At 37.3% G+C, this 19,743-nt stretch overlaps 1 protein-coding gene across 1 annotated transcript in view; it reads left to right on the top strand.

The window, feature by feature from the left end:
- Nucleotides 1-3,587: 3,587 nt before the first annotated feature.
- Nucleotides 3,588-19,743, top strand: part of LOC101120051 (disintegrin and metalloproteinase domain-containing protein 2) — a 127,263-nt gene continuing 111,107 nt past the window's right edge. Inside the window, exons 1-4 of the mRNA XM_027962643.1 lie at nt 3,588-3,642; nt 4,199-4,275; nt 6,756-6,811; nt 11,609-11,687. Coding sequence (XP_027818444.1) covers nt 3,588-3,642; nt 4,199-4,275; nt 6,756-6,811; nt 11,609-11,687 — 267 coding nt within the window. The remainder of the gene's footprint in view (nt 3,643-4,198; nt 4,276-6,755; nt 6,812-11,608; nt 11,688-19,743) is intronic.

Raw genomic sequence — 19,743 nt, 5'->3', positions numbered from 1 at the left:
GCTGGCTCAGGGTTGTAGTTGTTGCTTTGGCTGTCTGCCCTCTCATGGATGAGGCTAAGATGTTAGAACAGGGTTCTTGATGAGAGGAACTGATTCCTGCTCAGTGATGGGTATAGCTCTATCTTGTCCCTCTTGTAGGTAGGGCTGTGCTCAGGGAAAGTCTAAGCCACTTGTCTGCTGATAGGTGGCACTGTGTTCCCACCCTGTTGGTTGGTTGACCCAAAGCAACCCAGCACTGGAGACCACAGTCTGCTTGATGGGCTCATGACAGCCTCTTGGAGGGCTCACACCAATAGATTCTTTCCCAAACTGCTGCTGCCAGTGTCTTTCCTGCAGTGAGCCACAGCGGCCCCCACCTCTGCAGGAGACCCTCCAATACCAACAGCTAGGTCTGGCTCGGTGTTTTATGGGGTCACTGCTTTTTCCCCTGGGTCCTAGTACAGATGAGAGTTGTGTGCACCCTCCAATAGCAGAGTTTCTGTTTCCCTCAGTCCTGTGGAAGTCCTGGGATCAAACCCCATTGGCCTTCAAAGCCATATTCTCTGGGGATTTTTCCTCCCATTGCCAGAACCCCCAAGCTGGGAAGCCTGATATGGGACTCAGGAATTTCACTGCTGTGGTATATTCTGTGGTGCTATTGTTTTCCAGTTTGTGGGGCGCCCACCTCGCTGATATAGGATTTAATTTCACTGTGATTGCTCCACTCTTGCCATCTTGCTGTGGTTTCTTTTTTTCTTTGGATGCAGGGGACCCTTTTTTGGTGGGTTCCAGAGTTTTGGGAGGAGTTTCCAGGTGGCTCAATCTGCCTGCCACTGCAGGAGCTACAGGAGATGGGGATTTGATCCCTAGGTTGGGAAGATCCCCTCGGGGAGGAAATGTCAACCCACTCCAATATTCTTGCTGGGAAAATCCCATACATAGAGGAGCCTGCCAGGCTACATTCTGTAAGGCCACAAAGAGTCTGACATGACTGAGTGACTGAACACACACAGAATATTTTGACAATGATTGTTCAATAGTTTGTTGTGATCTGGGTGTTTTTTTAAGAAAGAGGTGAGATCACATTCTTCTTTCTACCATTTTGAGCTAATTATCCAAATCACTCCATTCCTAAGTTTCAAGAAATATTAAAAGAAAAAAATCACAACATTACACTAACTCAAAGACTAAAGGGATAATATAGCCCAATTTATTTTATAACTCCAGCACATCTCTGATACCAAAGACAATAGCTTCATTAAAGTGAAAATGACAGGCAAATATTTATGAATTTGAATGCAAAAATTCTAAACAATATGATGGCAAATCAATCCAGAAAAATATAAAAAGGATAATGTATCATGACAAAATAGGATGTATTCTAGGAATACAAGTCTGTTCAACACTGGAAAATTAGTAAGTTTAATTCACAACATCAATAGAAAATGGAAAACAATTTATGATCAATTTACACAAAATGAAGCTTTAGATAAAATCCAACTTCCCTGATAAGATATTTATCATGCAAATCCCAGAAAATTGGGGAAAAGTAAATTTCTGATCTCAAATGGGTATCTACAAAAGTCCAATGATACAAACTCCAGTGAAGAAGATATTTGTGACTATTATATCCAATGAAGGCATCATATCTAGAATCTATTAATAAGATCTACATATAATAAAAGAGACACATGGCCACTTAATTGGAAAATAGACCAAGTTTTCAAACAGGCGTTTACCAAAACTATATAAATAACAAATAAACATACAAACTTGTGCTAAAACTCACTAACAACCATGAAAATAAAACTTAAAACAAAAATGTACAACATCTACAGGTTCTCCAAAATGACTAAAATGAAATGAGCATTAAAACAAAAACAAATGTAAGCATTGATATGACATGTAATTCTTGTACATTTCTGGTGGGAATACAAATTAGTACAGTAATCTTAGAAAACTTTTTGAATGTACCTACTAACATATACACTGTGATCCAGCAACTTTACTCTAGAAATACACCCATTGTAAATCACCAAATGGCATATACCTAAGTAAAAAGTGGTATAAATGGGCATATTAAAAAATGATACATCTTCAAAATACAAGAATCAAAAATTGACAGACCTCAATGAAATAGAAGGACCAAACATAGTTTGCTTTGGTTTTGGTTTTGATTTTGGATTTTGGTTATTTTCACTTATCTGAAATATTTTTTTAATTGGAATATAGTTGATTTACAATATTATATTAGTTTGAGGTATACAACATAGTGATTCAAGAATTTTTATAGATTATACTCAATTTAAAGTTATTATAAAATATTGGCTATATTCTCTCTGCTGTGCATTATATCCCTGTAGCTCATTTATACAAAGGAGTCTGTACCTCTTAATCCTCATACCCCATTCACTCTCTTCCCCCTTTCTTCTCCCCACTTTATAGTTTGCTTGCTATATCTGTGAGATTGCTTCTTTATACTCATTTGTTTGTTTTATTTCTTAGACTTCAAATATAAGTGACAACATACAGTATTTGTCTTTTTCTGTCTGACTTATTTCAGCAAGCATAATATCATTTGCAACAACAGATATGGACCTGGAAGGTATTATGCCAAATATGTTTTCTAATAGCTGCAACTATAATGAATAAAATTATAATCAATAGTAAAATAGAAAAAAAAACAGATAAACATATCATTCAATGTGTGATATACAGCAACAAGAGAAAAAAATTTCTGTTACTATTCACAATATGTATGGATCTCCTAATAATGTTGAAAGAACTTAAAGATAAAAAGAATACATGATAATTAGCTCCATTTATATAAGTTCAAAAACAGACAAAACTATTGTGTTAGAAGTAGTGATTGTCAGGGGCTGCTGACAGTTGTCACAGTCTGGCAGCTTTAGTATTTCTATATTTTACTTTTTGATCTGGATCTAAGTATTAATTATACTGGTCTGTTCACTTGAATATTGAGCTGTATGTAAATATATTATTTATTATGTATATAATATGTTTATTTATAAATATATATATTTGTACACAATATATTGGACTTCCCTGGTGGCTCAGATGGTAAAGTGTCTGTCTACAATGCGGGAGACCCGAGTTCAGTCCCTGGGTTGGGAAGATCCCCTGGAGAGTGAAATGGCAATCCACTCCAGTACTATTGCCTGGAAAATCCCACGAACAGAGGAGCCTGGTAGGCTACATACAGTCCATGGGGTCGCAAAGAGTCGGACATGACTGAGCGACTTCACTCACTCACTCACTCACTCACACAATATATTATATATAAAAGTTCAGTTAAGGTACAAATGAACCTTTCTGTTCATTAGCTCTTCAACCTTCTATTTCAAAATGGATGCTACACTTTCTTAACCAGAAGGCAGAGTCACGCTGGGTTGCAGCCTCCTGCATAGGCTTAGGGGCCCAGGTCGCCCTTACTGAAGAGCACACAGCATCCGGAGTCTGGACCCAGGGCTCTCCCAGCCGCCCGCCTCCTGCAGTGTGCGTGGCCGTGAGGCGCCTCCTCGCGCTCCCCAACCGTCCTGTAGGCAAGCCAACGGCCGTCATTCGGCCGCCATCCAGGACATTAAGCCATGTTGTGCCTTCTGTCTCTGCTCCTGGGGCTCACAGGGCTTCAGACAGACGACAGTAAGTACAAAATCCCTCTTGTGACCTGTTGGGAATGTCAGGGCTCCCTTCCGTTTCCCTCTTAAGAGGCCGGCTGTCTCTGTGAAAATGCTTTCTTGACGGGAGCTCCAACTATGTAAGTCTGAAAACACTCTCACATTGCCTCCTTCCCCAGTCAAAATCCACTTTGGTTGCGAGGGTCTTGACCACTTGTCTTGAGACCGTAGTAAATATGTGCGATGCCGATGCCGGGGCTGGAGCACATGCCTTAAGATGATCTCTGGGTTCTGTTTTTGGAAAGTCCGAAGGATCTGACTTTCTTTGTTCTAATAATGCTTGGACCTATTGCCTCAGGGTTGCCGGAACCTGCCCACAGGGCAATATTCCTAAAGCAGCATACTTATTTCTCTTGAAAAGATTTGTAATTCTAGAAAAAGTGGATATTGAGGGTATTTGAAAAGAGAGCAGAAATGAGGGGTAGCATGTAGAATATTATGGGTTTAGATGAGGAAATAAATAATGAGGGAAGCTGTGAGGTGATGGAGGTTGCCCCAGTAAAACATTTTGAACCTTGCAGATTCTGAAAGACTACGTGTGCAGTTTACAGTTCCGGAGAAAATACGGTCAACATCAAGTGGAGGAGTAGAAACACATGTAATTAAAGCACTAACATTTTCCACGAACTAAAAAAAAAAAAGCATGTGAATATTTTGTTCCTAATAAGTAAACCTGGTGTTTTTCATCCTTGCACACTTCCTGAATTTATTTATCCCTAATTTTTCTTAAGCGAAAAAGCCCTTTTGAAAATGAACCAAGATTAATGGTGTTTCATAGAAATATGGTGAAGTGATGCTTATATTAAAGTCCCAAGGCCCATCTTCTAAATGTTTCCCTTTTGAGTGTCTGAATAATCTCTGACTTGATCCATTTAGAGTCTCTTGACCCTCACTCACCATGCAAGATTTGGAGGATTTTTAGCTGTTGTTTAGTAAACCTTATATCATTGCATCCTTATATGCAATGATAAGCATTTGATTTAATGAAATGTTACGTGAATAATTTTTACATCTTGATTGCAAACATGTTAATCATTAAGAATTATTTTCATGCCATCTTAGTTTGTCTTGGTTCAGGAATTAGTTTTCTCTTTTTTATTCTTTGAATCAATTAGAAAGATTCTTATCTTTTTTTTATTAATTTCCAGAATAATTTCTAAAGAAATGAAGTATGATTTTTGAAACACTACACCTGAATCTTCTTTTTGATTGAGTAGTAAATGTTTAATTTGAATGCAAATACTTACTTAGTAACTACTTACTGCTCACCCTAACAAACATTACAAGCTTAAAATTGTCAATACATAATTTATAAGGGAATATGTATTTAATGAAAACTTTAAATTATTTAAATAGAAAACAAGACATTTAACAGCATTTAAAGAGTGTTTTATCTTTTATGAAAAAAATCTGTGGGATTACTTGGTCATATTAGAAAATATACACAGAATCTACTTAAGAGGGAACTGTCTTTAACCAGGTTTCACCAGATTCTATGACAGTAATTCCCATAAGAGAAGCAGAAAAAAAATCTTTCCTCAACTGTCACATTCATGAGGGAAAATTTTTGACTATTTTGTTAATATATCTAATTCCAATGCCTAGAACAGTAATGAATACATAACAAGGGATTAAAAGTATTTTTGAACTGATGAGGTTATCATACCTACTGATTTCAAAAATGCTACAAACACAGTATTCAATGTGTTATATTTATAATTATTATAATTAAGGCATTATCATAAGAGAATATTTAGTCTTAAAAAGACTAAAAGATTTTTAAAATAACTGAGTGGAATTTCTATGTGAAAGATGTGTGTAAAATCAAGAATTAACGTGATCCCATGGACTGTAGCCTACCAGGCTCCTCTGTCCATGGGATTTTCCAGGCAAGAATACTGGAGTGGGTCGCCATTTCCTTCTCCAGGATCATAAGAGAATATTCAACTGAAAAAGACTAAAAGATTTTAAAAATAACTGAGTGGAATTTCTATGTGAAAGATATGTGTGTAAAATCGAGAATTAACAGTAGACCAGAAACAGCAGAAGAAATAAACAGATACAACATATAAATGGCTAAACAAAAAAGGGAGAATTAGAGACTTATAGATACAGAATAATTAGAATTCCTGGAAAAGAGAGAGAAAAAGTCTGGAGAAGATACATTAAACATAGATGAACTGAGATCAGGTATCACAACACAGAATAAATGCAGTTTATTAGAAATTAGGTTACATTAACACTTTCAGATTACAAGAGAAGAAAATATTTTAAATAATGTACTTTAGCAGGTAGACATTGAAACTGAGACAAGAACAACATAAAAGCAGGAACTGGTGAAAAGTATGAATATGTATAACTCAAAATAAATTGAATATACAATTGTAATTGTAACAAATAAAAGAATACAAAGCATACATATGTCTTGATACAATGGTGAATTAAATTTTAAATTAAACTTTAAAATTTGATTAAGTTTATCAGAAATCACATACATTTCAAATTGGATTTTAAAATATATACCTACAAGAGGAACACCTAAATCACAAGGGAGCAGAAAGGTCTAGCACAAAAATAAGAAAAATTGTACAAAGCAAATAATAAAGTTAGCATTTACTATACAACCATTATTTATCAGGCAAAATTTATCAATATTAACAAACTCAATGAATATTGCATTCAAACTTGGAACAGATTTTTATAAAATCTGTAAATATTAAATATGTGCAGTTAATTCTTTGCTATACTACATAAATTTTCAATTGAGTAGTTATATTATTTCAAGTACAAATTTTGCAATGACTTCATTATTAAACAAACACACTATGGATTAAAATGATCAGTGTTTTAGGTTCTATCTTATTGGCTAAACATTAAAAATTTAAGAAAAACTATACAAATGAAGCAAATATTTTAATATTTGATTCCATTGGAATAAGTCAATATTAAATTATAAATTGTCCTCTTTTATGTTATTAGTGTGCTTTAGGATGTGATTATTGGTAGCATAAAAGGTAGTTTTCCTTTATAACATTTTTCTCACTTTTCTTTTGCCTTTTTAATCCACTCTCCTGCCAGGTATCTTACAACATTTTAATTGAAGGGAAAACGTACACTGTGAACCTAATGCAAAAGTAGGTGACCTACATTATTTTATCACCTTTTCTTTGTTCTATTTATAATTACTATTTATATTTATTCAGAAAGTAATTATTTTGCATTCTTTAATATTTTCAGTTGCTGGATATTTGTCTCTTATTTTATGCTTCAGGACAATCTTTTAGGCATATATATTAATTATCTTGAACTTTTCATTAATACATAAATATGACTTGTTTTCAAGTTATCATATTCAACTATACTTGAAAGAACATAGTGGATTTTTGAGTGGAAAGAACAGTGATTTTTAAATTATAGATCAGAATGTATTAAGGACTTGGAATGTAACTGTAATTACTCAAACTCAATCCCATACAAGCTGAGGAAATTAGTTTTAAAAAAAGCACACCATATTTGGGAATAAGGAAAAATCAAAACTGTAGTGTTCTTTTTTTCTATGGGTCCTTAAAAGTTTTAGTCAGTCTGTCTCTTTATATTATCTTCATCAAGAATATTCTGGCTTTTCTTACCACTTCCATTTTCATATAATTTACAAAAAACTCTTCCACAAAGAAATGTCCATAGATATTGATTGTGACTTCATTGAATCTACATAGTACTTTCAGAGGAATTTTTCCTGTCATTCCCTTTCAATTTTTTATTCAGTCAGGAATTTTTTTAATTGAGTCTGAAACTCTTTTAATGCAATTCAAATTATTATTTTGTTTGTAGGTATTATTATTTTCATATTTTAAAAGGAATCTTTGTCTCCATAAAGTCATGAGTTCAAGCTGCCACTGTTGTCTAATAGTTTTTATTGTTTTCACTTTCATACTCAACTCTAGGATTCATCCAGAATTGATGTTTGTGTGTTTTACGAGCATGGGAATCCAGATTTGAATTTTTTTTTATTAGCCTCCAATGAATCCAGCACATGCTACTGAAAAAATAATTTTCCCATTTCAGTGTAATGAAATGTTTGTCATAATTCAAAAGAGTGTTTATGATGGGGATCTGTTTCTGGACTATTTTCTCTAATTTTAGGTTTACTCCCAACCCCTATTTATCTGTACAGATATCACACAGTACTAAGTACTGTACTAAGTCTAGCTGTGTTCAACAATTTTAAGATGCTCTTGTTTTCCTTGATCCTTTGACTTTCCATATTACGTCTGAAGATTTTCCATATTACGTCTGAAGTCATTTTTGTCTTTTGTACATTTTATTTTATATTCCTTTTTCATTTGTTGTCTCCACTTTAATGAATCTATTGTTTTATATGATACCATTTTCTCTCAGTTAAATTCTTGTTATATATCTTTTTACTATTCTTTAGTAGTTTCTCTAGACTATCATATTAGTTCCTGAATTATTGAATCTAATATAAATTATTCCTTTTACAAGTTACTCTATATTGCTGGGGGCTTCCTTGGTGTCTCAGATGGTAAAGAATTTGCCTGCAATGCAGGAGACCCTGGTTCAATCTTTGGGTTGCAAAGACCCCCTGGGAAAAAATGGCTACCCACTCCAGTGTTCTTGCCTGGAGAATTCCATGGACAGAGGAGCCTAAGTGGGCTGCAGTCTGTGGAATCAAAGAGTCAGACACAACTGAGGAACTAACATACATACATTGTTAGATCATTAAGCCACTTTCATTTCACTTGTCTTCTACTTTTTCATTATTTTTCTCCTATGCTTTTAAGCCCCAATGTACTATTAGAATTATTCTTGTACAGTCAATGTCCCTTCATAATTAAGCATGAATTTACCCATTCTGGTGCTCTTCGTTTTTCCTACATTTGTTTCTATCTGCAGTTAGTTTCTTTATGTCTCAGGAACTCTCTTCACTTCTATTGTAGGTCTGCTTGTTTTTGATTAGCTTGCATTCAGTGTTAAACATTAGCTTTATTCTTTTTCTTACTTTAAATATTTCAATTTATTGTATATCAAATTTACTTAAGTTGAAAATACACAAAAATGATTATATATATATATGTATATATATATATATATATATATATATATAAACTAAAAGATTTAGAAAGACGTTCACAAAAAAAGTTCACAGTAAAATTCCTGAGCGTGAGATTGCAAGTGATTTTTTGTTCTATGTACATTTACGCATTTTTCTAAATTTTCTAGAACACATACATACAGTTTCCTGTGTCACTTGTAACTAATCACCACAAATGAAGTGGATTACAACAACAGAAATTTATGGCCTCACATTTTTGGAGTCCAGAATTCTGAAATTAGTATCACTGAGACAAAATGAAGATGTCAGCAGGACTAGGCTCCCTGGGCATTATGAGGCATAGCGTGTCTTCCACGCCTCCCTGCTTCTGATGGTTGCCAGCTTTCCTTGGCCTGTGACCTTATCATTTGAATCTTCAGGATCAGCATCTTTCAGATCTCTGCTCCATCTTCACCTCACCTTTCTCTTTGTGGACAAAAGGGGAAAAAAAAAATAGATGAATTGAGAGAGTAGCAGTGAAACTTATGCACTACCATGTGTGAAACAAATAGCTAGTGGGAAGCTGCCGTGTAGCACAGAGAGCTCAGCCTGGTGCTCTGTGACGACCTGGATGATGGGCTGGAAGGGGCTCAAGGGGGGCTTTCAGGAGGGAGAGGGATATATGTGTCCTTATGGCTGATTCACATTGTACATCAGAAGCCAACCCAACATTGTAAAGTAATTATCCTCCAATTAAAAATAAATCTTAAAAAATCAAAAAATGAAAGAAGATAATTTTTATGTGAGTATAGTTGGTTTACAATATTGTGTTAGTTTCTATTGTACGACGAAGTGAATCAGCCATACGTATACATATATCCCCTCTTTTTCAGATTTCCTTCCAGTGTAGGCCACCACAGAGCACTGAGTAGTTAGTTCCCTGGGCTATACAGTAGGTTCTCATCAGTTATCTATTTTATACATGGTGACAACAGTGTTATGTACATCCATCCCAGTCTCCTAAATCATTCCACCCTCTCTTTTCCCTCTTGGTGTTCATATGTACATTTTTCTTTTTTTTCTTCAACTGTGTCTAACCTTATTCTTAATAACATTTTTGCTGAAATAACTTCTGGGATGACCTTTTTAAAATGACTTTTGTCCTTTAAAAGTATTTCATTGTCTTCTGGCTTTCTTTCTTCATTTGTATTGACAACGTAAGCTCTCAGTCTTACTGCCCTTTAGTTTGGTTTAAAACCTTTAAAACCTGAGCCTCCATGCTCCAGATGGGAATTTAGCCTGAAAAGGAGAGGAGGGAGAGGGAGAAAGAGAGAGAGAGATTTGACACGGGGGAAACCAGTCTTTCCAGTGGTTCTACAGCCTTTAAAACTAGTAATGTAGGTGTAATTTTCTCTGCTTTTATCATGCTTGAATAAAATAGGATTTATTGAGTCTATACCATCAATTTTGAAAAAAAAAATTGATCTTATTTTCAGAGATTTAAATTTAGCTCCTTGGCTGCTCTGTGCAACTTCAAAATTTGGCAACTGATTTTATAGGGAAAGAAGCTATGTGTTTGATACAACTTAAATATTCATATGTTTATTCCAGAACTGCATGTCCACCAAAAGTTCTGCTGGTTTCTAGACTCCTCAGTAATAGCTTCCTCCCTCAGCCAAGCATAGATATATGACTTCTTTCTTTGCCAAAAAGAAAAAACAGTACCTGCATATCACTGGCTAAGTCTCTTCATAGGGCTTTCAACCCAGAATCTGTGCATTCCCTAGAACTCCCCTCCATTATGTGTTACTTTCTTTTTTTGCTACAGGAAAGAGAAAAATTTTGTCCTGCTTGTCAGTCCTTTGGCTCTTTGAACTTTTGCTTTAACAAATCCAGACTGCCGTGACAGTCACCAATCTTTATACTATACATACTGGGAAAATGAAAATGAAATACCTACACCTACCTTTTCTTTTTATAGAGACTTTTAACATCCTCTTCCCATGTCTACAAATCATGCATTTTAAAGTGACTTCATGTCATGTTAGTTCAATATTTGTTGGCTGTTATTTTCCAGATATTTTTAAAGAGCTTGAATTACATGAGTAAACAAAATGCAGATGAATTTTATATTATCAGATGAGACTAATAATAATGTGATTTAAAAAGGGGGATTAGAAAGAATATTAGAAAGTGACACATGCTTAAGCAAAATTATAGAGCGAAGTAAGAAGTGTCATCTGAAAACCATATGCTTCGATAATTGGGAAAGTTGCCGAATTTTATAAACTTGTCAAGAGAAGCCTCAGGGAGAGGAGATGAGGGTATATAAGCAAAGACTTGAAGTAGGTGAGACAACCAGCTATGTTGAAAAACATCCCAGGAAGAGGCAACAGCTAGTGCAAATACCCTGAGATGAAAGTTTTCCCATTGTGTTTGAAAAACAGCAGGGAGGACAGTGTGACAGTAAGGTGAATGAGGAGAGGTCTGAAGACTAGAAATTTTGAGCCAAATTAGAACTGTGTGTGTGTCTGTGTCTGTGTGTGTGTGTGTTGTGTCTGTGTGTGTGTGTGTGTGTGTTAGTCACTCAGTTGTGTCCGACTCTCTGTGACCCCATGGACTGCAGCCCACCAGGCTCCTCTGTCCATGGAATTCTCTAGGCAAGAACACTGGAGTGGCTTGCCACTTCCTTCTCCAAAATTAGAACTAAATTCTTGTATTCAGAGAATCTGTCTCCTTTCTCTCCCTTTCTCTCTCTCTGTCTCTCTTCCTATCTATAATAAATATAATGAAAGAAATATCTTTGCAAAATAAAATCTAGGAAACACATTTTCCCTTAGATACGTATTTAACTTTCTATGAAAATCTTCCTTTACAGAGCTTTCTTACCTCATAATTTTAGAGTTTATGGTTACAGTGGCACAGGAAGTATGAAACCTCTTGAACAACAGTTCCAGGTATGTTTCATTGTCTTTTTTGCCTTTATTATGTGAGCTTCTGTGACCGTCTTAATTAGGGTCCACACAGTGCTAGAATGTGAAGGGCTGGAGTTTTGTTTTGGCATAAATATAACCATTTCCTTTTGATGATGTATTTTCCATTAGCTTTGTGACACAGGTGGTTAAACCGCTTATGACCGTGATGCGTTTAAGCTACTGTTTCATGATGCTGCACATGGATGTGGTAAAAGGGTTGAATATGGAGTGAGATACTTACAATGAGAGAACATGACTTGAGTCAAAAAAGCTAAATCTGGAAGAAAAGGAGAATGCAAAGACAGATTTATCTGAAGTATGTTCAGGGACCAAAGAAGTACACACATTACATTTCATGCACATTAAGGAATATACTAAGTGTTCATCTATTTGCAATATTCAGAGCTTCATTTAATAAAGCTTATGATTTGTTATAAAAATAATATAGAAGGATGCATAGAATTTCAGGGATTACCCATTCCTGAAATGCTGTTTTTCTGTTTTCCATTTACCATGCCTCACCAATACCTGAAACATATGGTGATATCTAGTCTCAGAGAAATCCACACAGAAATGGTTTTGAGCCAAGCCTTCAGTAGAAGAAGGTGGCCCAGGAAATGGGTTTTAAGATGGCAGGAGGCGTATCTCCATTCCCCATGGGGAATGGGTCTAGGACCAGTAACTCTGAGATAGCTAAGTATGTCCATAGTGTGAAACACCTGGGCAGGAACACAGCAAGCAGGAGAAGGATATGAGTGGGCCAGGTCATGAAAGATATGCTGCGCCATGGAAATCCATGTGGACTCCATCCCTGCTGACACAGGGAGCTGCTGGGGAAATATCAGCCAGAACTAGCCTAGCCATGTTCACACTCGCCAGTGGCTATTTCTGTTAGCAGTATAGAGGGTGAACCAGGGAAAGAAGTGGAAGGCCTTGCTAGCCTGGGAAAGCAGAAAAGAGATGACCACAAGTGCTGTGCACATGTGGCAACCGGGGAATGAAGAGGCTCGTCCAGTGCAGCCTCTAACACCCGCACCAGAAGGTCTGGTTAACTAAGGTGGTGACTGGTAAGACTGGATGAGCACCATCATCCTTAATCACTGCTTTCTCTTTCCCTGGTTTCAGTTACTTGCTGTCAGCCAGGTGGCACTAGTGGTAAAGAACCCGCCTATCAATGTAGGAGATGCTGAAGATGTGGGTTCGATCCCTTGGTCGGGAAGACTTCCTAGAGATGTTCATGGCAACCCACTCCAGTATTCTTGCCTGAGAATCCCATGGACAGAGGAGCCTGGCGGGCTACATAGACCATGGGGTCACAAAGAGTCAAACACGACTGAGCGGCTTAGCATGCACCAATACCTCTTTGATTTTTTTGTATGCAATCCTGATTTCTGTGTAGCAAATTATACCACTATGTTGAAGTGAAAGCATTTTTATAGACTAAGCTCTTAACAGGGAAAATAATAAATATGGTGTGTTCTTTAACTTTTGCCAAACAGAGTAGACAAATACATGTGAATCATCTATGGAGTTGGCTATACAAATGTATAAATAATGCATACTGTCTAGAAGTCTTGTGATATATACATTTATGCATATATACATATATAATATACTGTGTGGCATTTTGTGTGTGTGCATGTGTGTGTCAGTGTGGTAAAGGAGAGTGTGTGCATGCTCAATTATGTCCAACTCTTTGTGACCCCATCAACTGTAGCCCGCCCAGCTCCTCTGTCCATGGGATTCTCCAGGCAAGAATACTGGAGTGGGCTGTCATTTCATTCTCCAGGGATCGAACCCACATCTTTGCTGTCTCCTGCACTGGCAGGTATATTCTTTACCACTGAGCTACCTGGGAAACCTCGAGAGGGAGAGAGACACATCTAAAAAGAAAAAAATAGAAACAATAATATGCACGTGGCCACAATGTCCCACACCTACTTTTTATGTGATTCTATATACCGGACTATCCTAGTGGCTCAGATGGTAAAGCGTCTGTCTACAATGTGGGAGACCTGGGTTCGACCCCTGGGTCGGGAAGATTCCCTGGAGAAGGAAACGGCAACCCACTCCAGTACTCTTGCCTAGAAAATCCCATGGATGGAGGAGCTTGGTGCAGCTACTGTCCATGGGGTCGCAAAGAGTTAAGCGTGACTGAGCGACTTCACTTCACTTCATATACCTAACACCTAAATCTATTTCCTCCCTCCCCAGGAGATAGTCATGAAAGACAAATGTGTAATTAAAAAGACAAATCAAAAACTGTTTTAGTAATAACCTGAATGTAGTAAGTTATTGAATGCTGGCCTCAAATGCCATGTTGGCAAAGTATGTTTGCCAAAGCTTCAAGCCTATCTTCAGTGTAAGAAAAATCAGGAGAGTTTATTAAATTAGGTTAGAAGCATATAAATCTGTTTTTCATGAATTCCACAAATGATTTTCATCCCTTAAATCTTGCTAATTAAAGGCTTATCTACAAGAAACCAAATCAACCTACCAGACACAGAATTTGTTCCCTGATCATTTCAGTTCAGTTACTCAGTCATGTCCAACACTTTGTGACCTCATGAACTGCAGCATTCCAGGCTTCCCTGTCCGTCACCAACTCCCAGAGCCTACTCAAACTGGTGTCCATTGAGTGGGTGATGCCATCCAACCATCTCATCCTCTGTCGTCCCCTTCTCCTCCCACCTTCAATCTTTCCCAGCATCAGGATCTTTTCCAATGAGTCAGTTCTTTGCATCAGGTAGCCAAAGTATTGGTGTTTCAGCTTCAACATCAGTCCTTCCAATGAATATTCAGGACTGATCTCCTTTAGGATAGACTGGTTTGATCTCTTTGCAGTCTAAGGGACTCTCATGAGTCTTCTCCAACACCACAATTCAAAAGCATCAGTTCTTCAGTGCTCAGCTTTCTTTATAATCCAACTCTCACATCCATACATGACTACTGGAAAAACCATAGCTTTGGCTAGACAGACCTTTGTCAGCAAAATAATGTCACTGCTTTTTAATATGCTGTCTAAGTTGGTCATCACAGGGTTGTTCCCCATGTCTGCAGCTTACTTTATGATCTCTTCAGGACAGAGAGATACTCATACTGGTTAAAAATAAAATTACAAGATGGCATAACAATCTGAAATATGTGTGCATATAAAAATAGATGTCAAACTATAGGAGGCAGAAATGGACAGAAATGAAAAAATAAATAATTAAATTATTATTATTGAAGATTTAGACTTTTCTCTCTATGGTGCCAGTGATAAAGAATCCACTTACCAATGCAGGAGACCCAAGAGACGAGGGTTTGATCCGTGAGTCGGAAAGATCCCTGAAGTAGGAAATGGCAATCTGCTCCAGTGGTCTTACCTGGAGAATCCCCTGGGCAGAGGAGCCTGACAGGCTACAGTCCATAGAGTCACAAAGAGTCAGACACAACTGAATACACGTGCCCACACAAACACACATACACACACACTCTCTCTCTCTCGATAATCAATAGGTGAAGTAGGAAGAAACTCAGCAAATATGTTGATGACTTGAGCAGAACTATAAATCAACTTGATCAAATCAAAATTTGTAGGAGACACACACAACAGCAACATTCTTACTGTTGCTAAGTTTATACACATTCATTTTGAGTGCTATTAGAAGACCAAACAAGGTATGGTAAAGGAAAACAGTGCAGAAAAATGACAATGAAAAAAATATGAAAAAACTGGGAAAGGAAATTGTATAAAAATAATAAACTTTTGATTACTCTATCAAAATTTCATTCTCTGCTGACCTAAAATGATTTATTTATTGATTTCCAACTTTTCCAATCAACTTATGTATAAGATTGATATAATTTACTAATAATTTTGGAGAATTAGATATGTTATCAGTCTGGACCATATAAACCACATTTGCAGGAAAGTAGTCAAAACCTGGAGGAAAGGAAGAGATATTTTCTCTTGATTGTATAAAGTATGATTTATGTAGATGAAGCTGTATATGAACCCACAGTCAAGAAATACAAATATGGTGATAAATCAATGAAGTATCTGAAGAATGTAAGAAACTGTGTTAGTCTATGTCTAAAGAAATCACTCAAAAATTTGCACATAGCTTAATATAGAGAATTATTAACTGTAACAGGGATTAGAGTAAAAACTAAGAAGTAAAGAGAACTTTAAAGGACATAGGAATATCAGATACAAGAAGCAGTTGGCAACCTTGGGATGGGTTCAAGAAGCCTGTTTCTTTACCGAGAGTTGGGATTGCTGAAAGTGGCATGACCATGGACCTTCGAATAGCAGAAGTCACTGTGGTGCTGTTCCAGATGCTGCTGCTGTGAAATTTCTCTTCATAACCATCCAAGGGAAATCTGCCCTTTGGGTAGCCAGGAGAGCTGCTCACGAGATATCTCACCAAAGCCACTTTACTGCAGAAGGAGAGGGGCCTGGACAGATGGAAACTACTTGCTGAAGGGTGTTAGTGACCACCAGTCACTGAAGCATCCTGACTTTGCCACAGCTGTACTCTCTGTAGGAGCCTACCGAGCTAGCACCCTGGAACCAGACAGCAAAGCTGTCTTCCCATGCTCACCAGCACCCCTTACTAGCAAAGCTTGCTCTGCAGCAAAGGAAAAAATAATTAAGGGACCCATATTCATTTGCACAAAGCAGGAAAAAGGTTAATTTGAAACTGAGTTGCAATGCATTGATAATAAACAGAGCCTTACAACTTAGACTATTCAGTTTCCATATGCACTCATTTTAAAAAAAAATTTTTTTTTTTTGGCTGTGCCAGGTCTTTGTTGCTGTGCAGAAGAAGTTGTGCGCGAGAGAGGGCTACTCTTTGTGGTGGTGTGCAGGCTTCTCACTACTGTAGCTTCTCTTGTTGAGGAGCACAGGCTCTAGGGCACAGGCTCGATAGTTGTGGCACGCAAGCTTAGTTGCTCTATGGCATGTAGGGTCTTCCCATACCAGAGACTGAACCCGCGTCTCCTGTATTGGCAGGCAGATTCCTTACCACTGAGCCACCAGGGAAGCCCCCCATATGTATGCATTTGAACTCTGAAAAAAAACACCAGAATCATCTATTTCTAGTTAACAATATTTAAACAAACTTTTCACAATCAAAGCGATTTTCATTCTTCCACAAATTGATGAGACACACAATCACGTGTCATTGTGTCCATTGGTAGCAATATTAAGCTCTCCACAAATTGTCACAGTCCTGCTGAATACTGTGTTAACATGAGGTTAAATTAACTTGTAAAGTTAACCTCCAACCACTTGTATGTAAGCCGATAATAGGAAGAGGGGGGAAAGAAGAAAATCGTTGGTACATACAAATAAAGATACATACGCATGTGACAAGCCAAAAGAACATATGCAAAGCTGCTAGAGTCTTCGCTTCTGTGATCAGTTATGATTGCTGTCTATGACTTCTTTTTCCCACCACCTGCTCCCCATTTCCATTGCTCTCAACAGGACCTACCTAAGCTTCTTATGGATGTTTACCTAGCAAAATAGCACAAATCTTCATTCCCAGAGGGTCTGGATCCTTAATCATATCTTATTTTGGTTACTGTTATATCCAAGTGGATTGAAGACATAGCACTTCTTTAAGCAACAGTTTTCCCTACTGTGTTCAGAGTCAGTCACTCCAGCCACTGGATTAGCCTGCTCATTTGTACAGTGTCAGAAGTGGTTCAAAATATCCAGGTGGAAGTTTCATCTTCCAAAGTAGCAGAATCATTATTGTGTCCCCTGGTGAACAAATCCCCCACTGGTGGCTGGGGGCTAAAAGTTACTATGGTAGAAAGCAAAAAAGCTACAAAATAGTTATTAGGTATAATGTTGGGAAGGTGAGACTCCCATTTCAATACCTTATATCTGGACAAATGTATTGAGGCTCTCAGTGAAATTTGCCACATACTGGTCTCTGATGCAAACAGAACCCCAGCCTTTCAGAGTAATGTCGCCCAACTACCATGGTAAAAGAGTGTTCAGTAAGCTAGTCTACCTTTAAATTAGATCAGCCACTTCCAGATGATAGAATATATGGTTAGATATGTACATAAACCAATGGTGGTGATGGTAGTTTAGTTACTAAGTCATGTCCGACTCTTGCAACCCCAGGGACTGTACTGGCCAGGCTTTTCTGTCCATGAGATTCCCCAAGTAAAAATACTGGAGTGGGTGGCCATTCGTTCTCCAAAGGATCTTCCTGACCCAGGGATCAAACCCGGGTCTCCAGCATTGCAGGCAGATTCCTTACTGACTGGGCTATGAGGGAAGCCGACATAAACCAATGGCTACACTTAGTTCACTGAAAAATAAGTTTCTGTGTGAGACACAACACTGTGTAGAATCCACAGCAGTGGATAAGGCTCTCTGTGAGTTCGCGAGTGCTGATGCTAGAAGAGGCACCATGGACAGAGAAGGTAGTTTGTGCTTTTCTATAGATATATTGATTTACCAATATCATGTAATGTTGGTGTATGATGATTCTTAGCACTCCCTAAATAATCCTGCTATAAGGGTGGTAGTAACACCCCACTTTTATTTCTGATTTTAGTAATTTGGTTCTTTTAGTAGTCGATGTAGCTTAAGAATTGTCAATTTTAAATTTTCAAAGAACCACGTTTTGCTTTCATTGATCTATTTATTCCTATTTAATTTCACTCTAATCTTCATTAGTTCCTTTCTTCTGCTTAATTTAGATTTAACTTGTTCTTCCTTTTCCTGAGTTATAGGTGGTTGGATTGGTGTTACTTTATCTTTTTTCATTATTAATGTATGTGTCAATCTATATACATTTATCAAAAGCACTAGCTTTTGCCACATCCTATACTTTTTAAGTATGGAGTTTCTTCATTTTTATTTTCCTCAAATATTTTCTGGTTTCATATTTGATTTCTCCTTTAATCCATAGGTTATTTAGAGATACGATGCTTGATTTCCACATGTCTGTGAGTTCATCCAAATGTTTTCTGTCAGTTATTTCTAAAAAATGTCATTCTTATCAGAAAGCATACTTTTACTAGTTCTGTATTTTTAAATTGAGGCTTTTTTAACGCATGAGCATGTGATCTATCCTGGAAAATATGTATAGACTAAGAAGAATGTGTGCCTTGTTTTCTTTGGCAGAGCATTTTACAGATGTCTGCTAGGTTTACTTTTTTTTCAGATTTTATTTTATTTTATTTTTTACTTTACAATATTGTATTGGTTTTGCCATACATCAACATGAATTTGCCACAGGTGTACAGCTTTACTTTTGTTGTTCAGTTACTCAGTCGTGTCTGACTCTTTGTGACCCCATGGACTGCAGCACACCAAGGCATCCCTGTCCTTCACCATCTCCCTGCGTTTTCTCACATTCATGTCCATTGTGTGGATGATGCCATCCAGCCATCTCACCCTCTGACGCCCCCTTCTCCTCCTGCCTTCAATCTTTCCTAGCATCAGGTCTTTTCCAATGAGTCAGCTCTTCACATCTGGTGGCCAAAGTACTGGAGCTTTAGCTTCAGCATCAATCCTTCCAATGATTATTCAGAATTGATTTCCTTTAGGATTGACTGGTTTGCTCTCCTTGCTGTCCTAGGGACTCTCAAGGGTCTTATCCAACATCACAGCTGAAAAGCATCAATTCTTTGACACTCAGCTTTATGGTCCAACACTCGCATCCATTCATGACTACTGGAAAAACCATAGCTTTGACTATACAGACCTTTGCTGACAAAGTGATGTTTCTGCTTTTTAATACACTGTCTAGGTTTGTCTTAGGTTTTCTTCCAAGGAGCAAGTGTCGTTGAATTTCATGGCTGCAGTCACCATCTGCAGTGATTTTGGAGCCCAAGAAAATAAAGTCTTTGACCGTTTCCTTTGTTTCCCCATCTATTTTTCATGAAGTGGTGGGACCTGATGGCCTGATCTTCCTTTTGTGAATGTTGAGTTCTAAGCCAGCTTTTTCACTCTCCCCTTTCATCTTCATCAAGAGGCTCTTTAGTTATTCTTCACTTTATGCCATAAAGATGATGTCTT

This window comes from Ovis aries, chromosome 26 (assembly GCF_016772045.2).
Source record: "Ovis aries strain OAR_USU_Benz2616 breed Rambouillet chromosome 26, ARS-UI_Ramb_v3.0, whole genome shotgun sequence".
NCBI lineage: Eukaryota > Metazoa > Chordata > Mammalia > Artiodactyla > Bovidae > Ovis > Ovis aries.
Note: the sequence above shows the minus strand (reverse complement) of the source record. Positions and strands in the feature narration are given on the sequence as shown.